Here is a 19,705-nt window from a genome sequence, read left to right on the forward strand (position 1 = left end):
GGGAAGGCGGAGAGGACAGTGAGTGGACTGTAGAACTGTTGCACTCAGGGGCGTCGCTAGGTTAAAACATTCGGGGCCTGGGCCCCGGATGTTTTGTCCCATGCCCCGAATGTCCTGCCTGCCTGCTAGATGCAACTGTATTGCCGTACACAGAACGGCAAATACAATTGAATCTTATACTGGGAACAGGCGAAGGACCTTTGGTGACATCACAGGCCATGTGATCAGCAAAACAGGCTGTGATAGGATGACCTGGATGATGTCACCATCCAGGTCATCCTATCACAGCCTGTTTTGCTGATCACATGGCCTGTGATGTCACCAAAGGTCTTTCGCCTCTTCCCAGTTCAGGATTGGACCGGAGTCAAGAGGAGAAGGAGCCTAATAGTGATGTCTGTACAGGCGAGGTAAGTGAAGGGAGAGGTAGAGAAATGCTGGGAGTTGTAGTTATTTAACTGGGATGTATTTTAGGGCTGAAGGGAGGGATGTTATTGACATGGAACTGTGTGCTTGAGGTGGCTGGGGGAGGGAGGGATGTTATTTACATGGGACTGTATGTTGAAAGTGGATGGTGGGGGGGAATGATGTTTATGTACATGGGACTTAATGTTTAGGGTCCGTTCACACTTGCGTTTGGTGATCCGCTTGTGAGATCCGTTTCAGGTCTCTCACAAGCAGCCCCAAATGCATCAGTTTAACCCCAATGCATTCTGAATGAATGCGGATCCATTCAGAATGCATTAGTTTGGCTCCGTGCGGTCCCCCGTTCCATTTTGGAGGCGGACCTCAAAATGCTGCAAGCAGCGTTTTTTGTGTCCGCATGGCCTTGCGGAGCCAAACGCATCCGTCCTGACAATGTAAGTCAATGGGGACGGATCCCTTTGCATTGACACAAAATGGTGCAATTGTAAACGGATCCGTCCCCCATTGACTTTCAATGTAAGTCAGGACGGATCCGTATTGGGACTTAGAAATTAAAATCTAATACAAACAAATTGGTCCTGAACGGATGCATTCGTTTGTATTATATCGGTGCGGATCCGTCCTGTACAAGTACATGACAAATCCGCACGAACGCAAGTGTGAAAGTAGCCTTAGATGTTTACATGGGATTGTGCGTTGGAGGCGGCCTAGGGAAGAGGTGATGTTATTTACATGGGACTGTATGGTGGAGGGAGGATTATAACTGCAGGGGGCACTGCAAATCCAGGGGACATTATAGGCGTTCTTATTACTACTGGGGGCTCTATAGGAGGGTCTTATAGATCTGCCTTATTTCTACTAAGCGCACTATGGGGGCCTTATTACTACTGTGGGGTCTGTAGGGAGCTTTATTGCCACTGGGGGAACAATAGGGGGCCTTATTTCTACTAGGGACTCTGTGAGGGTATTATTAATATGGGAGGGCATTGTTGAGGAGCATTATCACGGTTGGGGCAGTGTTACTAATAAGGGCATTCTAGAAGGGAATTACTATTGGTGGGAGTATGAGGAGCACTATTACTATGGGGGGCAGTAATGTTTCTTTAGGATAGTATTTGGGGGTATGAGGGGGGGGGGTTGAGGTTTTGGCATAGAAAGCAGCAGGATAACACTGTGGGGACTCCAGTTGGGGGATAATGATAGAAAGTGAGGAAGCTAAGATGTCTGTGTGTCACACTCTGCAGAGACGAGGCGGCTGAGAGAAGTTGTCCAGACCGAGAAGATGATGACAGAGAGGAGACGTCACCTGGAGGCCCTGGATGTGACAGGTAAGTGCCGCTGTATAGCAAGTACAGCATAGTGCGGGGGGGGGGGGGGGCATATTTATTGGGGCTTGTGCCCCGGATCTTTTGAGACCCTAGCAACGCCCCTGGTTGCACTAGCACTGCCGGCTGCCGCACAACTTGTGTCTGGAGAGACTGGAGAACATGAGGTAGGCGGACGCGGTGAAGGGGGCCGGAACGGGGCGTAGCGGAGGCGGAGCCAGGCTGGCACCAGCGCCGCAGACTGCACTGCACTTGCCTCTGTGGAAATTGAAGAGAAGCGCCATAATCTCGCACAGGCGCACTGGCAGAGGCATCGAAGTGCGCATGCACTGTCTTCCTGGCCTCTGCCAGTGCGCCTGTGCGAGATTACGGCGCTTCTCTTCAATTTCCACAGAGGCAAGTGCAGTTAATAAATTAGGTAGGAAGCGGCTCTTGGTGGGGGGGATATCTGTGGAGGACACTGAAAGGGGGGGGGGATCTGTGGAGGACACTGAAGGGGGGGGAGATCTGTGGAGGACACTGAAGGGGGGGGATCTGTGGAGGACACTGAAGGGGGGGGATCTGTGGAGGACACTGAAGGGGGGGATCTGTGGAGGACACTGAAGGGGGGGGATCTGTGGAGGACACTGAAGGGGGGGATCTGTGGAGGACACTGAAGGGGGGGATCTGTGGAGGACACTGAAGGGGGGGGGATCTGTCTCTGTGGAGGACACTGAAGGGGGGGGATCTGTGGAGGACACTGAAGGGGGGGATCTGTGGACGACACTGAAGGGGGGGATCTGTGGACGACACTGAAGGGGGGAGATCTATTGGACGACACTTAGGGGGGGGGGATCTGTGGACGACACTTAGGGGGGATCTGTGGACGACACTTAGGGGGATGTTCGGGTGGGAGGTCCTGGAGGGGTGTTTGGATGGGAGCTCTGGAAGGGGTGGGAGGTCCGATAGGTATGTGGGGGTGGGAGATCCGGGAGGGGGGGCCCATAATTTTTTTTGCTATGGGGCCCAGTCATTTCTAGCTACGCCCCTGGATCCGTGGATCCGCAAAACACATACGGACCTCTGAATGGAGCCTTACAGGGGTGATCAATGACAGGGGGTGATCAAGGAGTATATATGGGGTGATCACCCCCCTGTCATTGATCCCCCCCCTGTCAGGCTCCATTCAGACGTCCGTATGTGTTTTGCGGATCCGTGGATCCGCAAAACACGGACACCGCGGATCTTCAAAACACATACGGACATCTGAATGGAGCTTTACAGGGGGGGGAATCAATGACAGGGTGGTGATCACCCCATATAGACTCCCTGATCACCCCCCTGTCATTGATCACCCCCCTGTAAGGCTCCATTTAGACATTTTTTTGGCACAAGTTAGCGGAATTTTATTTTTTAATTTTTTATTTATTTTTCTTACAAAGTCTCATATTCCACTAACTTGTGTCAAAAAATAAAATCTCACATGAACTCACCATACTCCTCACGGAATCCAAATGCGTAAAAATGTTTAGACATTTATATTCCAGACTTCTTCTCACACTTTAGGGCCCCTAAAATGCCAGGGCAGTATAAATACCCCACATTTCGGAAAGAAGACACCCCAAGGTATTCGCTGAGGGGCATATTGTCACGGCGGGCGTGCACTCAGACTCACAGATAACCCACCAACCAGGCTCTGGGCGAGAGACAGGGGAAGGGTCATCTCCTAGCTAATCCCTGACCTCTTTCCCTGCACTGCTCAGCCCACATGCAGACCTTAAAGGTAGGTATGATGTGTCCTCATGCCTGGGCTGACAAAACCCTAAATTCCCTGAGATGGTGAAGAGGGGAAATAGGAGCAGCCTGCTCGCACAGAACCTGGATGGGAGAGATGACACAAAACAACCAAACTTGAAATCACACTTATCTTACTGAGCTGGAACAGACAGACAACCTTCCTTCCTAGCTTCCAAGACCACAAAGATTTGTATAATCCGCTCAGAGCACTGGGCTGGTGTGCTATTTAAACTAATGACCCCACCCAGTGCACCTGATGAGAGGCGGGTCCAGCATGGCTCCAAAACAAACACTAAACTCGTGCTGCTATCCTGGCCGACCTCTGCACATCGTCAGAGTGGGGCATGACACATATTGAGTCCATGAAAGATTGTCCCAAGTTAGCGGAAAGGGAGACTTTGTGAGAAAAAAAAATAAAAAATCAATTTCCGCTAACTTGTGCCCAAAAATCTTCTATGAACTCGCCATGCCCCTCATTGAATACCTTGGGGTGTCTTTTTTCCAAAATGGGGTCACATGTGGGGTATTTATACTGCCCTGGCATTTTAGGGGCCCTAAAGCGTGAGAAGAAGTCTGGGATCCAAATGTCTAAAAATGCCCTCCTAAAAGGAATTTGGGCCCCTTTGCGCATCTAGGCTGCAAGAAAGTGTCACACATGTGGTATTGCCGTACTCAGGAGAAGTAGGGCAATGTGTTTTTTTTTTTTTTTTTTACATACACCCATGCTGGGTGAGAGAAATATCTCTCTATAATGACAACTTTGTATAAAAAAATGGGAAAAGTTGACTTTTAGAGAGATATTTCTCTCACCCAGCATGGGTATATGTAAAAATACACCCCAAAACACATTGCCCTACTTCTTCCGAGTACGGCGATACCACATGTGTGACACTTTTTTGCAGCCTAGGTGGGCAAAGGGGCACACATTCTAAAAAGCACCTTTAGGATTTCACAGGGCATTTTTAACACATTTGGATTTCAAACTACTTCTCACGCATTAGGGCCCCTAAAATTCCAGGGCAGTATAACTACCCCACAAGTGACCCCATTTTGGAAAGAAGACACCCAAGGTATTCCTTGAGGGGCATGGTGAGTTCCTAGAATTTTTTATTTTTTGTCACAAGTTAGCGGAAAATTATGATTTTTTTTTTCTTACAGAGTCTCATATTCCACTATCTTGTGACAAAAAATAAAAAATTCTAGGAACTCGCCATGCCTCTCACGGAATACCTTGGGGTGTCTTCTTTCCAAAATGGGGTCACTTGTGGGGTAGTTATACTGCCCTGGCATTTTAGAGTTTCGACGAATTCTTAAAAGTAAAAAACATTAAAATGCTTATGAAAAGATGTAGAAATCTGAGTCTCACTTCCTTCTAGGATTTGCATCCCCACCTATCCCTTGGTAGAACTTGAGAGACTTATGTCTTTTTTTAACTGTATTAACTATGTAACTATGTTTATTTTTTTTACTTTACTATGATTTAGGCTACATGCACACGACCGTATGTGTTTTGCGGTCCGTATGTGATCTTTTTTTTTTTTTTTTTTTTTGCAGATCCATTGTAACAATGCCTAAAACGGACAAGAATAGGACATGTTCTATTTTTTTTTGTGGGGCTACGGAACGGACATACTGATGCGGACAGCACATGGTGTAATGAATGGATCCGCATCCTATCCGCAAAAAAAAAAAAAGAACGGACACGGAAACAAAATACGTTTGTGTGCATGTAGCCTAACAGTTGTAAAATTAAATCAACCTGAGATAGTAGAGCAGTAAAATATGACCCAGCCATGGATTACAAGCCCCAAGGGCGATAACACCTATATTTTTTTATTGGACTTTGGCAGGGGAAATTCCTTGTGGGCTGTGGTTCTCACCTATTTGCCAGAGATGTTGGAAGGCAGAATTGTGGCAATCAGTTGATCACCATGACAGATCCCACGTGATAGGAATCAGTCCTCTTATGACTAGGAGAAATCGGAGTCTTTCTGTAGATTACAGGCCACCTAAACCCCTCACCAGCTTAGCTGAAACTGAAAATGACATTTTATGGAAGAGGTCCACTTCTCCACTATAAAATTAATTTAATTGTAAGTTGGAAGTCTTATTGGCCATATTGCTACTTTTCCCAACTCTGCTGCCATCCTATGCGTATATGGCTAAAGATTTATCAGTTAATGTTTGTTTTTCCCTCCTGATACCGCATGCAGTTCTCGGATTCTACATTACAAAACTGAAGGTAAACTTTGCAAGGACCCATCCTAAACAAATCAAGGAGGTCACTAACCTCTCGGCCTGTGTCACTGAACAAAGGTAAAACTGGAACAAACAAGAGCAGTACCAGAGAAGGGAACAACGGGAAACAGTCGACATGAGGCAAGTTGATCGCACAGTTTTAGGACTGTGTTTAGTCTTAATATTTAGAGTGCATACCGTCTCTGACTATAGCATGATATTGATTTGCTTTCACTTTTTACCAAGACTTCACTCACTGCCCCAGGGGTGTAGCTATAGGTTTGTACAGATAGAAGTCACACATGGACTATAGTGCTTGAGGGGTTTAGTGACCCCTTGGGCCCATAGAAGACCTCAGTATTGTGTAAATGGCACATGGTGAGAGATGGTTGCTGTTACAGATTTTGCCCTGGAGCTCTGGTGGACCCGGGGGAGGGGGGTTGGGGGTCCAGTAGAGATTACGGAATGTATTCAGCCATTTTATGGGATTACAACCTCTTAGGTGAATTAGTGCTTGTGGTTTGCTTTCAGTGTAATCTCTTGAGAAGATGATATCTTAGGCTACCTTCACACTTGTGTTGTTAATTACGGTATTGAGATCCTGCAGTGGATCTCAATACCGGAATTAAACAGATCCGTTTTGATTTTGCACATCAGGATGCATCTGTTCCGGTTGTGTGAAATCAAAACAGGAAAAAAAAACGGATCCGTCACTAAATACATTGACTTACATAGTTTTCACTGGCGGATACGTTTTTCTGACCGGACACAAAACCACAGCTTGCAGCGGATTTGTGTCCGATCACAAAACGGAATGCTGCCGGAATGGAAGACATCCTGATGTATCCTGGACGGATCTCTTGCCATTCAGATTGCGTGAGCACTAAACAGAATTTTTTCTTCTGGTATTGAGATCCTCTGCTGGATCTCAATACCGGAAAACAGCGCAAGCGTGAAAGTAGTCTTAGTTAAAATTTGCCCTATTTTCAATTCTCTTAGATCCTGTATGTATATTTCCCCCTTGTCCTTGAGTAGACTGCCATTCTAGAAGGCAATTTGTTATTGCAATTTGGGTGTTTGTCTCAATTTCTCAACAATAAGTTATTTTGTTGTATTCTCCAGGCTGGCAAAATGCTGGATCAGCCTAATTGTGTTAACCCATTATCTCTAGTACAGTTGGTAGGGTGGGATTTTAGGGGTCAATGAAGAAGAGACTTTAAAAATTGTCATCCATTGTGATATGGTAATACATTACTAGAATTTATGTCTGATATAACAAGTCAGTTGATGCTACTGCTTTTTCATATTGATGACCTATCCTCAGGATAGGTCATCAATATCAGATTGGCAGGGGTCCGACACCCGGCACCCACGTGCGGTCTCCAGTCTCTCTTCCTGCATTCCGCTGTATGTCTATGGGGCAGCAGCAGCAGACAGGAAGACAGATCATACAGCTGATCGGTGGGTGTGCAGGATGTGAGACCCCCGCCGATCTGATATTGATGACCAATCCTGAGGATAGGTCATCAATATGAAAAAACCCGGAGAACCTCTTTAAAGGACCTTTAAAGGTAAGTTGCATTTGGAAACTGTATGCAGTTATTGCATCAACACACATGCGTTCATATAGCAGTTAAAGGGGTTGTTCCATAACAATTTATTCCCTATCCACAGGAGAGGGGATAAATGTCCAATTGGCAGGGGTCCGATCACTGGGGCCCCATCCCTCACAAGCACTTGTTTGGACACCCACTGTTACTTCATTCAGCTTTATGGCCGAAGATAGTCCTGCGCTATCTCCAGCAGCCCCAGAGAACTTAATTGAGTGGTAATGTGATTCTTCTGCTCTATTCAAATGAGGGAACACAGGCCTCTGTTCTAGTGATGTGGGGGTCCCAGTGGTTGCCCCTCCCCAAAAGACACTTATCCCCAAACTGCATTGGTCTGTGAATGCATATTTCCTGATGCATTTGTTAAAGGGGTTGTGTCACTTCAGTAAATGGTATTTATCATGTAGAGAAAGTTAATACAAGGCACTTACTAATGTATTGTGATTGTCCATATAGCCTCCTCTGCTGGCTTGATCCATTTTTCCATCACATTATACACTGATCATCTCCATGGTTATGAATACGATCAGCCTGCAATCCAGCAGCGGTGGTCGTGTTTGCGTGCTTTTTCCTATAGTGTGCAACCATGACCACCACTGCTGGATTCCAGCTAGCAAAGGAAGCAATATGGACTATCACACTACATTAGTAAGTGTCTTGTATTACATTTCTCTACGTGATAATGGCCATTTGCTGAAGTGAGGCGACCCGTTTAATGCATATTTGTGATGCAGTGTTCAAACGCATCACAACTTCTCTGTTTGGCCTCACCCTTAGATGAGCCAGCCAATGCAGACTGAAAGGGGAGCAAACGATTCTTAGTAACTTCATGAGCTTTGGCTTTGCATATTGTTGTCAGCAGATGTGGAGATGTGCTGCTGACCAGCAACCATTTTTATGTTGCATTTGCTTGTTTTCAACTGCTGTATCTATGTCTTCAGATTCTGGCACCTTCTAGTAATCTCCACCATACTGTATTCTGATGGATACTGCATTGAATTAACTGGACTCTTTGGAAGGATCTCTTCTCCTGCGTTCCCGAAACCTTACCCTAATGACCAGACTATGACTTGGGATATTAAAGTTCCTGTAGGACATCGGGTCAAGATTTATTTCACCTACTTCAACCTGGAGTTGTCATATTTATGTGAATATGATTATGTTGAGGTACGAAGCTTAGGAAATGAGACAGAGCAGAATTGTAGTCGAGCACAACTCTGTAGATGAAAGAGAGCAGAGATCTGCCAATATGTTCACAGTCTACTTGAGGGAGTCAAGATTTGAAGAGTTATAAATAGAACAGATAAAATGTAACCTGAACCTTCATCCTTTACTTCCAGTCGATAAAGGCTATGGACACCTTAGGGGGCAATTCTTTTTATTATTGCATTCTACTCATTTTGAGCTAAAATTGTGTTTTCATTTGGTCTTTATAAATAAAAAAATCTAAAGTTTTCCCTCTACAGCTTTCACTTTCAGTGCATTTGTAGATAACAGGTTCTCTGCTTCTCAGGGAACTGCTCTGTAGACCTTATATTGGAACCCCTGACTGCTCTCACATTCATCTTCACTTAACTCTTTATCATTTTCAAATTTTGCTAATGAGTTTTAATGAGCTGTTGGGAGTTCAGAGACAAGGGCTACAGGCTGATCTGACAGAGCTGATGTGTGATGGATTCAGAGTGAAGCAGAGGGCCTGCTAGTCTGCAGATTGATAAAGACCATTGAAAAAAAAAAAAAGATTTTTAGCCCAAAATGAGTAGAATGCAATAATAAAAAAAAAAACTAAAAGATGTCTATAGCCTTTAAGAACAGTGTATTACTAATTACATTTACAATATAATAAACAATATGTCAGCTGTGTCTGTTACATAAGAGCACAGATATGTATCTACTAGAAGTAAGTAGTGAGGGTACGAACAAAAGGCGCACTTCTGTCACAGTTGTGACCCAGCCGCAGTGCGGTCAAGTACCGCTCGTGCCATGTGGCCATCTTGTTAGCTAATGAAGACTGCACTGTTTAGTCAGCCTACATTGGTAATGGACGCACAGCACCTTCAATACTGCACCACCATCTGCATTGCAGACCAACTAAACACTGTAGTCTTCATTAGTTAAAGGGGTGTTCCAGAATTTTCATACTGATGAACTATTCTCAGGATAGGTCATCAGTATCTGATCGATGGGTGTCCGACACCCGGTACCCCCTCCAATCAGCTGTTTGAGAAGGCACCGGCGCTCCTGTGAGAGACGTGGCCTTCTCGCTGCTTTCCAAGCACAGCGCTGTACATTGTAAATCGGCTGTGCTTGGTATTGCACTCAGTCCCAGTCTCAAAAAGCTGATAAGTGGGGATCCTGGGGGTCCCCTGATCAGATGCTGATGACCTATCTTGAGGATAGGTCATCAATAGTAAAATCTCGGAAAACCCCTTAAACAAGAGCCAGCATGTGGCCAGTATTACTGTGCGGCACTCAATGACAGCATGGCGGCATCACAACTATGACACAAACATGCCATGACGTCTACCCCTTGACTATCATGAGAAATTGATACAGAAACTGTATTGGCAAATTGAATAATATTTTACAAAAAAATCAGCTCAAATACACTCTAAAAGGATTTTCAGCAGTATTCATTTTTTATATGGCTTGTGGGGGTTAAAAATAAAAAAAGATCTGACATTCACCCTCATCAATCCCTTGTCACTGCCATTCTGACTCTGCTTTGGTTCAGACTGCTCTACACGTCCTAGTGTAGGGCAGTCTGATATGGAAGAAATGCCAGGAAAGGCCCACTCAGCCAACCACTGGCTATAGAGGTGACCCATCTCAGCCAGTGATTGCTCAAGCGGTCCTTTCTATTGTTTTCCGGCGTGCTCAACTGGAGCGAGGAAGTGGAGAGTAGACCAGAGCAACAGGTAAACAGTAGGGGGGAAGTGGTGCGGATAATTGGTGAGGGTTTCGGCTTTTGTATCTTTATCCCCTGTGAGATATATATATATATATACACTCACCTAAAGAATTATTAGGAACACCATACTAATACGGTGTTGGACCCCCTTTTGCCTTCAGAACTGCCTTAATTCTACGTGGCATTGATTCAACAAGGTGCTGATAGCATTCTTTAGAAATGTTGGCCCATATTGATAGGATAGCATCTTGCAGTTGATGGAGATTTGAGGGATGCACATCCAGGGCACGAAGCTCCCGTTCCACCACATCCCAAAGATGCTCTATTGGGTTGAGATCTGGTGACTGTGGGGGCCATTTTAGTACAGTGAACTCATTGTCATGTTCAAGAAACCATTTTTCCAGTCTTCAACAGTCCAATTTTGGTGAGCTTGTGCAAATTGTAGCCTCTTTTTCCTATTTGTAGTGGAGATGAGTGGTACCCGGTGGGGTCTTCTGCTGTTGTAGCCCATCCGCCTCAAGGTTGTGCGTGTTGTGGCTTCACAAATGCTTTGCTGCATACCTCGGTTGTAACGAGTGGTTATTTCAGTCAACGTTGCTCTTCTATCAGCTTGAATCAGTCGGCCCATTCTCCTCTGACCTCTAGCATCAGCAAGGCATTTTCGCCCACAGGACTGCCGCATACTGGATGTTTTTCCCTTTTCAAACCATTCTTTGTAAACCCTAGAAATGGTTGTGCGTGAAAATCCCAGTAACTGAGCAGATTGTGAAATACTCAGACCGGCCCGTCTGGCACCAACAACCATGCCACGCTCAAAATTGCTTAAATCACCTTTCTTTCTCATTCTGACATTCAGTTTGGAGTTCAGGAGATTGTCTTGACCAGGACCACAACCCTACATGCATTGAAGCAACTGCCATGTGATTGGTTGACTAGATAATCGCATTAATGAGAAATAGAACAGGTGTTCCTAATAATTCTTTAGGTGAGTGTATATATATATATATATCTATAGGAGCAGAATAATGGAAAGGATGGATCCGGCGCATAACTGAGCCGAACGGAGCCTAGGGACCCCATAGACTATAATGGGATCCATAAGGTTTCTGTTCAGAAGATTTTTGAAGCGGAAACTGAACAGACCCCATTATAGTATATGGGGCCTGTAGGCTCCATTTGGCACAGTTATGTGCTAAACCCATCCTTTATGTTCTTCTGCTCCTGCAGTAAGCCGGATTGGTGACTAATGCACACTGGCGCAATATTAATAGTTTTTAGTTTGTGACGCCAATTGCAATGTGCGCAGGTTATAGTCTCATGGCCCTTTAAGGTGTAATAACTCACTTACCAGGTGAGGAATGCCAGAGAGGGATAATGTCTCTGTATAGCAGATATGGTAGTGTCAACGGTGTCTCCTACCTTGGTACGGCTGGACTCCTGGATCCTGGCTCACTTGCAATAAAATGAGTGTTGTTAATAGGAGTAATGGAGGAACTTTGATAGCAGTAAGTGAGATCCAAACAGGTAATATGATCCAACTTGTCTTTACTGAATGGCAGCTTTAAATCCATATAAGTTACAGCAATAGTCTTGGGTCCCAGCAGGTATAGGCAATGTATGGCAGGGATCAGTATCTCTTCTGTTTCTATACCATGTGCCTGGATAATCTGGCAGGTATTTATCTTCTGCTCTGTCTTCTGCTTGTAATGGGCCTGACTAGCTGAGGAGGAATTTCTCCTGTTCTCTGGATATGTACTCACAGCTTGGCTCACAGGGAATGCTTCTTCCTGGAGGCTTGAGATGGCTGCTTTTCTTGTCAACCAGCTGAGGCTGATGGCTCAGGCTGGGAAGAGTGATCTTTGCCTCAGCCGAGGCTGGATCCTAAGTTAGGATCCCTGTTTCTGGAAGCTCCTACCAACACAGCCTTCCCCAAGCAGGGGGGCTGGTACACTAACTAGAACTTTCTTTCCTCCCCATGAGGCAGGAAGTGGGAACATTCCACACCTCCTCAAAGGGGGGGAGCTAGATTGGAATGTACTATTCCAGTCTACATATGCTAAACTGAACTAAACACATTGCTGCCACCTGCTGACGGACAGGGAAATTACAGCAAATACATAATACAGGCCTGGAAAATGCACATAATGGAAAATGCAAAGTTTGACTACACAAGATGGCAATAAATATACACTTGACAGGTTGTAGCAGGGAGACAGAGTTTTTAGTGACATACTCTGGGATGTTACACTCTTATAACGGAGCAGAAGAACGGAAAAGCTGAATGCTGATGTGCATTCTCAGACTACAGATGACCATTGTGCAGCTGAATAAATGGGACCTAGAGCTAAGCTGCACATGGGTGATACTAAACCGCTGCTTCCAAGGCGGACCAGCAGCATTAAGGATATGCATATAAGACCTGAACTCACTCAAAATGTTACAAAAACAGTAACACAAAGTTGCTCAATTTTGTATTTAAATTTAATCTGTGAGTTAGGCCCTCTGATAAAATGTAACTGTACCCATTACCACAACAGTGAAAAAAGATAACGCACTGCGACTGATTGATTACAAATCATTAACTCACAGACTAATAGATTTGACATTAGGAAAACGGACAAGCCGCAAAATCCACGGTACACTAATAAATGTTTCTCATTTCCATGCCAGTCAAACCTTCAGTGTGAATCATGTCCTGCGAGGCTTCCATTTCTATCTATTTTAGTGCATATTTTACTCTACACTAGAATGTATGGGGGTCATTTATAAAGAGCGGCATTTTAGACGTTGGCCTTAATACTCCGTTACCTGCCGGTGGATGCGCTGAATTTATGTAGAGGCACAGGCCTATACACCACCTATCTCAATCTACGCCAGCTCCATTACTGCCGTAGATGTAGACAATTTTTTACACCTAAAATAGGCATAGAAAATGATAAATGAAACGGGCCTGCGGGCCCATCCCCTTCCCCGCCCGCACCATGCCCTCTTATTTAGACCTGGTGTGAGCGGGGTAATGTTGCGGATTGCAGCGCAAATAACCTTTCCGCCGCAATCTGCAACAGATATACGCCAAAAAGTGGCATATATCTGTTTGTAAATGAACTCCCATGTGTGTGTTAAAGGATTCAGAGCTGAACCCAGACATATGCCTGTTTTAACCCAGGCAGCCCCTCTGACATGAGCATTGGATCATTTCATGCTCCAATACTCTCCCTTGCCCTGCGCTGTATAGCGCAGGGCAAGGGCTGTTTGTTTATATATTTAACACTGCTAGGCGGAGGCTTCCACCTAGCAGTGTTCCTGGTGACGTCACCGGCACTAGTGGGCGGGCTTTAGCGCTGCCCTAGCCATACAGACTAGGGCAGCACTAAAGCCCGCCCATTAGTGCCGGTGATGTCACCAGGCTCACTGCTAGGTGGAAGCCTCCGCCTAGCTGTACCCATGGAGAGCCCAGTACATTACCGGATTAGCGCTGCCCTAGCCATACAGACTAGGGCAGCACTAAAGCCCGCCCATTAGTGCCGGTGATGTCACCAGGCTCACTGCTAGGTGGAAGCCTCCGCCTAGCTTTACCCATGGAGAGCCCAGTACATTACTGGATCTCCCCCCAAAAAAGCCTTTGCCCTGAGTGATTCAGAGCGGGGTAAAGGAGAGCACCGTATCATTAAATAGTCATATCAGGGAGGCTGCCTGGGTGAAAAAAGGGATATGTCCCGGTTCAGCTCTGAACCCGGACAACTCCTTTAAAGGGAGGACAACATCAAGGCAAATTTCTGATGGCCTTTTAATATGAACTACAAAAGGACACAGAAAAATTTCCCTGTGAAATCTCAATAAGGGCTCATGTACATGACTGTTTGATGTTTTGCGGTCTGCTAATTGCGGATCTGGAAAACACGGATACCGGCCGTGGGCATTCCGCATTTTGTGGAATGGAATGGCTGGCCCCTAATAGAACAGTCCTATCCTTGTCTGTAATGCGGACAATAATAAGACATGTTTTATATTTTTACGGAACGGCAATGTGGACATATGGACACGTAATGCACACAGAGTCATTTCAGTTTTTTTTTGCGGCCTTATTGAAGTGAATGGTTTTGCATTTGGGCCGGGGAAAAAAACTGAACGGACACAGAAAGAAAATAAGTTTGTGTGCATGAACCCTTACTCTCTGTGGGTAAATTGTGGTTCTATGGATACATCTAACTTATATTCCAATCTACACTGAGCCTTAGGGCTCATGCACACAAATAATTTCTTTTTCCGTGTCCGTTCCGTTTTTTTTGCAGCTGGTATGCAGAACCATTCACTTCAATGGGACCGCAAAAAAAAATATATGGAATGCCTTTGTGAGCATTCCATGTCCGCATATCCACATCATCCAACGGTCGTGTGCATGAGCCCTAAAAGAGATTTGGTGTCAGTCAGGGTCTCTATAGGAAAGTGTAGCAGACTGCCCATTTGTATACATAAGACTACAGCGAAAATATGTATACTGTGCGTCCTGTACAGGCAATCTATTTATGCTGTATGCTTACATAATCGCATACCTCAGAAGGCACAAAAGCTGTGTATATGACACCTATAAAGTAGCCCTGCCTACTTACAGTATATATGTCCTTTTGCAATGGTGTCGGGTTAGTGTGTCATGTAATATGCTCTGTTCATGTGTTAGATATCGCACAGATTTTGGCACAGTTATTACACCTACATCCACAAAAATCTGCATGCTATGCATATGTGAATGAGGTGTCCACAACCCCTTTCACCTTCAACTGAAAATTGCCACTTGGATGCTGGATGGAAGAAAAAACCTGGCATGGAGATAACTGGCATGTCACTTATTTCAGATGAAAATGCCAATAATAATCTCCATTCAATGATACTGGCGGCCAATCTTTATATAGATCTGCTCCATATGCAGCAGGCCCTTGAGAAGCAAAAGAGGAGGATGGGAGTGGTAGTGGCTGCCGTTATAACACAGTCTATCACAGTGGCTGTCCTTTCACTGTTGATCCCTAGGGCCAGTGCAGCGCAAGGAGGGGGCACCCTTTCTTCCCTTTGGGCACACCCTGGTTCTGGGACTCCTGCCTGATGGTGTGCAAGGGATGTGAGGTTTTGGATGTGTGCAAAGCAGGTTGAATAGAGCATAATGGCCAACGTATGGTGTAGGAGTCATGCAACCAGACCAGAGTTATAAGAATAAACGTCTCTTTACTGTACTGCAAAATGGGAGTTGTAGTACATCCAATTATAGCAAAACACAGTTCAGATTGTACACTGTGCAATTCTCTCCCAGATAGCAGTGTATGGATTCAAAAAGAGAAAAGGAGAGACAGCACCTGTATTGCAGTGATGAAAGCAAGCTGTGGGTCTTTTAATCCATATCACGGCAATCCAAATAAATTAGAGTTTTCAGGGAGTACTGTATTTCTCTATTTTTGTAGTGTATGGATTTAGAAAGGATGGGCGTTATGGCCTTCTTGGCTCTCTATCTTGGTACAGTCTCTCTCAATAGAATCTATGGCAAGTGACTGTACTTTTGCAGTTACATCTGTAATGTGCACTGTGGCATACAGATTGAATGATATGACAGGTGTCCTTAAGTGTGTAGGGTGTCTTAACTATAATCCCTCCACAGCAGTAAAGTCTGTTATGCCCTCAATGGTTGGTTACCTTAATGATTGACTCTTGTAGTTAACACCACAGCATATAGCGAGGGTGTCCTGACTGCAGATACTGTTGGCAGCTCATGTGTTAAATCCCTCATGTCTTCTGCTAGCATTGTGGTTTCTCCTGAAGGAAGGGGGGGGGGGGGTATTCCTTTAGCACTGGGTCTGCCTATTTGAGTCTATTTGAGTATTTCTCCCTCCTATGCCCCCCCCCCCTCTTCTCCTGGTGCAGATTAGATGGCCTCTCCTGTCCCTCCCCCTAGAGTTAATAAATAGAAGGGCTTTTTTTCTCCTGCAGGTATGGCCGACGAGAAGGCAGTTTTGGCAGCCATTGCTGCCAAGCTTCAGTCCGAGGGGCGGGTTTCTTGCTCCACTTGTTGGCTGACTTGCAGGGGCCCCCTCCTGCTCCAGCAGCATCCTCCTCGGTTGGGTGCCGGCGAACTGCACGGCGTACCCACCCTCCATGTTGCCTAAGCCCCAGCCATATCCCCTCCTCCCTCCCTCAATAGATTAACTCATGGGTGCAAGCGGGGGGCTCTTCAGTGGCCCCGCCCCCTGCTTCTGTACCATGCGCTCCCTTTCCGGCACACGCTGTAGTCAGTGTCCCGGACGGTATCTATTCCCCTGCCACCACAAGTATCCTCACCTCACCTCTCCTCCATCCATAGATTTTCCAGTACTGACTCTTGTTGCTCGGTCATACAGATTTCTGAACTATCTCCTTTCTCTCTCGCTATAGATCTTGCAGCAATCAAACAGAGATCTGTTAGTCTCTGAATCCCGAGGCCTGAGGAGAGGGAACACCTGGACTTCCTTTCTCCCCTACTCCATAAAACTTCCCTAGAACACTCTAGAGCTAGGGGTGGAGCCAGCCACCACCTAGCAACCTACTGCAAAGGGCTGTGTCAGAGGTAGTTCACTCCATCACTACCATACAGGACTATGCTTTGTGTTACACATGGCATTAATGACATAACAGTACATTACATTACAATAACATTAAAGAACAAACCATTTCCAGATGCCCTCTGTACTGAGGTACTTCACACACCCTCAGCATATATGCTGCAAATCAGTGGAAAAAATCCCAGGGCACACACTTGGATTTTTGTCCCAGCCATACATATCAGATTTTAATCCAAAGTGAGAACATACTTTTGGATCTCAGTTAGGGGAAATAACTCATCCATCACTGATCTGCTTGTATAATACTAACATACACTGTCTTAAATCCTCAGCTTAAATCTAAAGGGACAGTGGTGGCTCATTTCTGTGGAACGGAGTCTACAGATACTGAGAAAGCCCCAGGAAATGGCTCCTTCTACTCCCTGGATAACACAATGGCTGTGACTTTCAGAAGTGACTTCTCCAATGAGAAAGAGTTTAATGGCTTTGAGGCTTTCTACGTGGCTGAAGGTAATGAGAAACCACCTAAATCAATGGCTAATAATACTGATGTTGAAAGGTCATTGAAGGGGTAGAGAACGCTAATACAAGGCACTTGCTAATGTATTGTGATTGTCCTTATTCCTTTCTTTGCTGACTTGATTCATTTTTCCATCACATTATACACTGGTCAATTCCCTGGTTACAACCACCCTGCAATCCATCAGTGGTGGTCGTGCTTGCACATTTTAGGAAAAAGCACCAGCCTCTGTGATGGCTAGGACTATGGGAGTGCGCAAAAGGGTTGCGCTTTTTCCAAAAGTGTGCAAGCACAGCCACCACTGATGGATTTCAGGGTGGTCGTAATCATGGAAACGAGCAGTGTATAATGTGATGGAAAACTGAATCAAGCCAGCAAAGGAGGCAATATGGACAATCACAATACATTAAGTAAGTGCCTTGTATTAACTTTCTCTACATGATAAATGCCATTTGCCAAAGTGAGACAACGCCTTTAATACCAAAGTTGGAAATCCAGCCCCCCCCCATTCACAAACTGGAAGCCCCAGGATCCACAGGTTCAAGGTTATAGGTTCTAGTCCCCATACCGTTGAGTGAAATAGTTTACAATTTGTAACTAGATCAAATTTATATAAGGCTACTTTCACACATGCATTTTACATTCCGGTTTTGAGATCCAGCAGAGGATCTCAAAACCGGGGCAAAATGCTTTTATTTTGTCCTCATTCATTGTCAATTGGGACAAAACAGAACAAACCAGATCAGGATACATCCGTTCTGGTTTGTTTAGTTTTTTGACCAGACAAAAAAACGCTGCAAGCTGCGGTTTTGTGTCCGGTCAAAAAACTGAACAAACCGGACCCGGCATGAAAATCAATGTAAGTCAATGGTGCCGGATAGGTTTCGCACCCATTGACTTATAATGATTCTCATGCCCTTTCCAGTTTTTTCAGTCTCGCAGACTGGACACAAAACTGCATTTTGCAGCGGTTTTAATCAGTTTTTTTTCGGTAATGAAAAAAGTGGATCTGGCACCCATTGAGTTACAATGATTCTAATGCCGGATCCAGTTTGTTCAGTTTCTATTTAATACAACTGGATCCCAACAACACGGATGCATCCGTATGTAATAAATGAAACAGAAGCGTTTTATTCAGGTTTCAAGATCCTGTGCCGGTTCGCAAAACCTGAATAAAAACACTAGTTTTAAACATAGAAACATAGAATGTGTCGGCAGATAAGAACCATTTGGCCCATCTAGTCTGCCCAATATATCTGAATCCTATGAATAGTCCCTGGCCCTATCTTATATGAAGGATGGCCTTATGCCTATCCCATGCATGCTTAAACTCCTTCACTGTATTTGCAGCTACCACTTCTGCAGGAAGGCTATTCCATGCATCCACTACCCTCTCAGTAAAGTAATACTTCCTTATATTACTTTTAAACCTTTGCCCCTCTAATTTAAAACTGTGTCCTCTTGTGGTAGTTTTTCTTCTTTTAAATATGCTCTCCTCCTTTACCGAGTTGTCTAAAATGTTAACGTGGTTGTGTAGAATTAAAAACATGGCTGCTCTCTTTTATGGCAGCTCACCTCCACTGAATTGAATGGAGCTGAGGTCCAATAGCACACATAACCCGTAGACAGGTCTCAATATAGCTCATACTTGCCAACTCCTCAGAAAAATAGGACATGTCCCATCCTATGCGGTGCAGCTGCACAGCCTGGAAGAACATGGAAAGGCTTCTGTGTGCTTCTAGGTCCATGGAGCTGGACCACAATAGTATGACATGCCCTACTTTGGCTGCATCTTGTGATCGAGGACCCACTGACATTGGGTCCACACTGCGATGTGAGGTGCGCATGGCCAGTGCTTTGGGGATCCGCGGTTTGCAGGTCCACAAAATAGATACGGCTGTGACACGGTGGTGTGAATGGGGCCTTATCTGCAGTAATACATGAGTAATACCTCAGATAAGGAGTCCAGATAGCGGTAACTATTTTTTATTTTCCTACTGCTACCTGTTCTCCCGCAGAACTGCTGCGTTGTGCTAACATATTGGAGAGGACTCTTGTGCAGGATGCACAGCAGTCCTGACAATGTATTTCAGCACAACTCTGAGGTGATCTGGGTTCCTTTTCTGCAGTACTCATGTATTACTGCAGTTAATAGTCAAAAATCGTGGAGAAAAATTGCCTTTAATGAAGGTGACTCAAGGCTGGAGAGATGTCCAAAGTAATGTTTGATTGTATAGAACATACAAAGGTAGCATCGCTCACCTAAAAAACGACTCCCAGAAGCACGGACGCAGCCTGGATCCGCAGCTAACTTGTAATAT

The 19,705-nt window shown here is 45.1% G+C and overlaps 1 protein-coding gene across 2 annotated transcripts in view; it reads left to right on the forward strand.

Annotated features, from left to right (window-relative positions):
- The first annotated feature begins 1,689 nt into the window (after positions 1-1,689).
- MASP2 (MBL associated serine protease 2) overlaps positions 1,690-19,705 on the forward strand; it is a 91,758-nt gene continuing 73,742 nt past the window's right edge. Inside the window, exons 1-4 of one of the 2 annotated variants that reach the window (XM_044282100.1) lie at positions 1,690-1,751; positions 5,738-5,903; positions 8,314-8,539; positions 17,197-17,374. In XM_044282100.1, the coding sequence (XP_044138035.1) occupies positions 5,899-5,903; positions 8,314-8,539; positions 17,197-17,374 (409 nt within the window). In that variant the 5' untranslated portion in view covers positions 1,690-1,751; positions 5,738-5,898. The remainder of the gene's footprint in view (positions 1,752-5,737; positions 5,904-8,313; positions 8,540-17,196; positions 17,375-19,705) is intronic. The other variant, XM_044282099.1, reaches the window with a different exon arrangement.

The sequence above is a fragment of the Bufo gargarizans genome, chromosome 2, assembly GCF_014858855.1.
Source record: "Bufo gargarizans isolate SCDJY-AF-19 chromosome 2, ASM1485885v1, whole genome shotgun sequence".
Taxonomy (NCBI): Eukaryota; Metazoa; Chordata; class Amphibia; order Anura; family Bufonidae; genus Bufo; species Bufo gargarizans.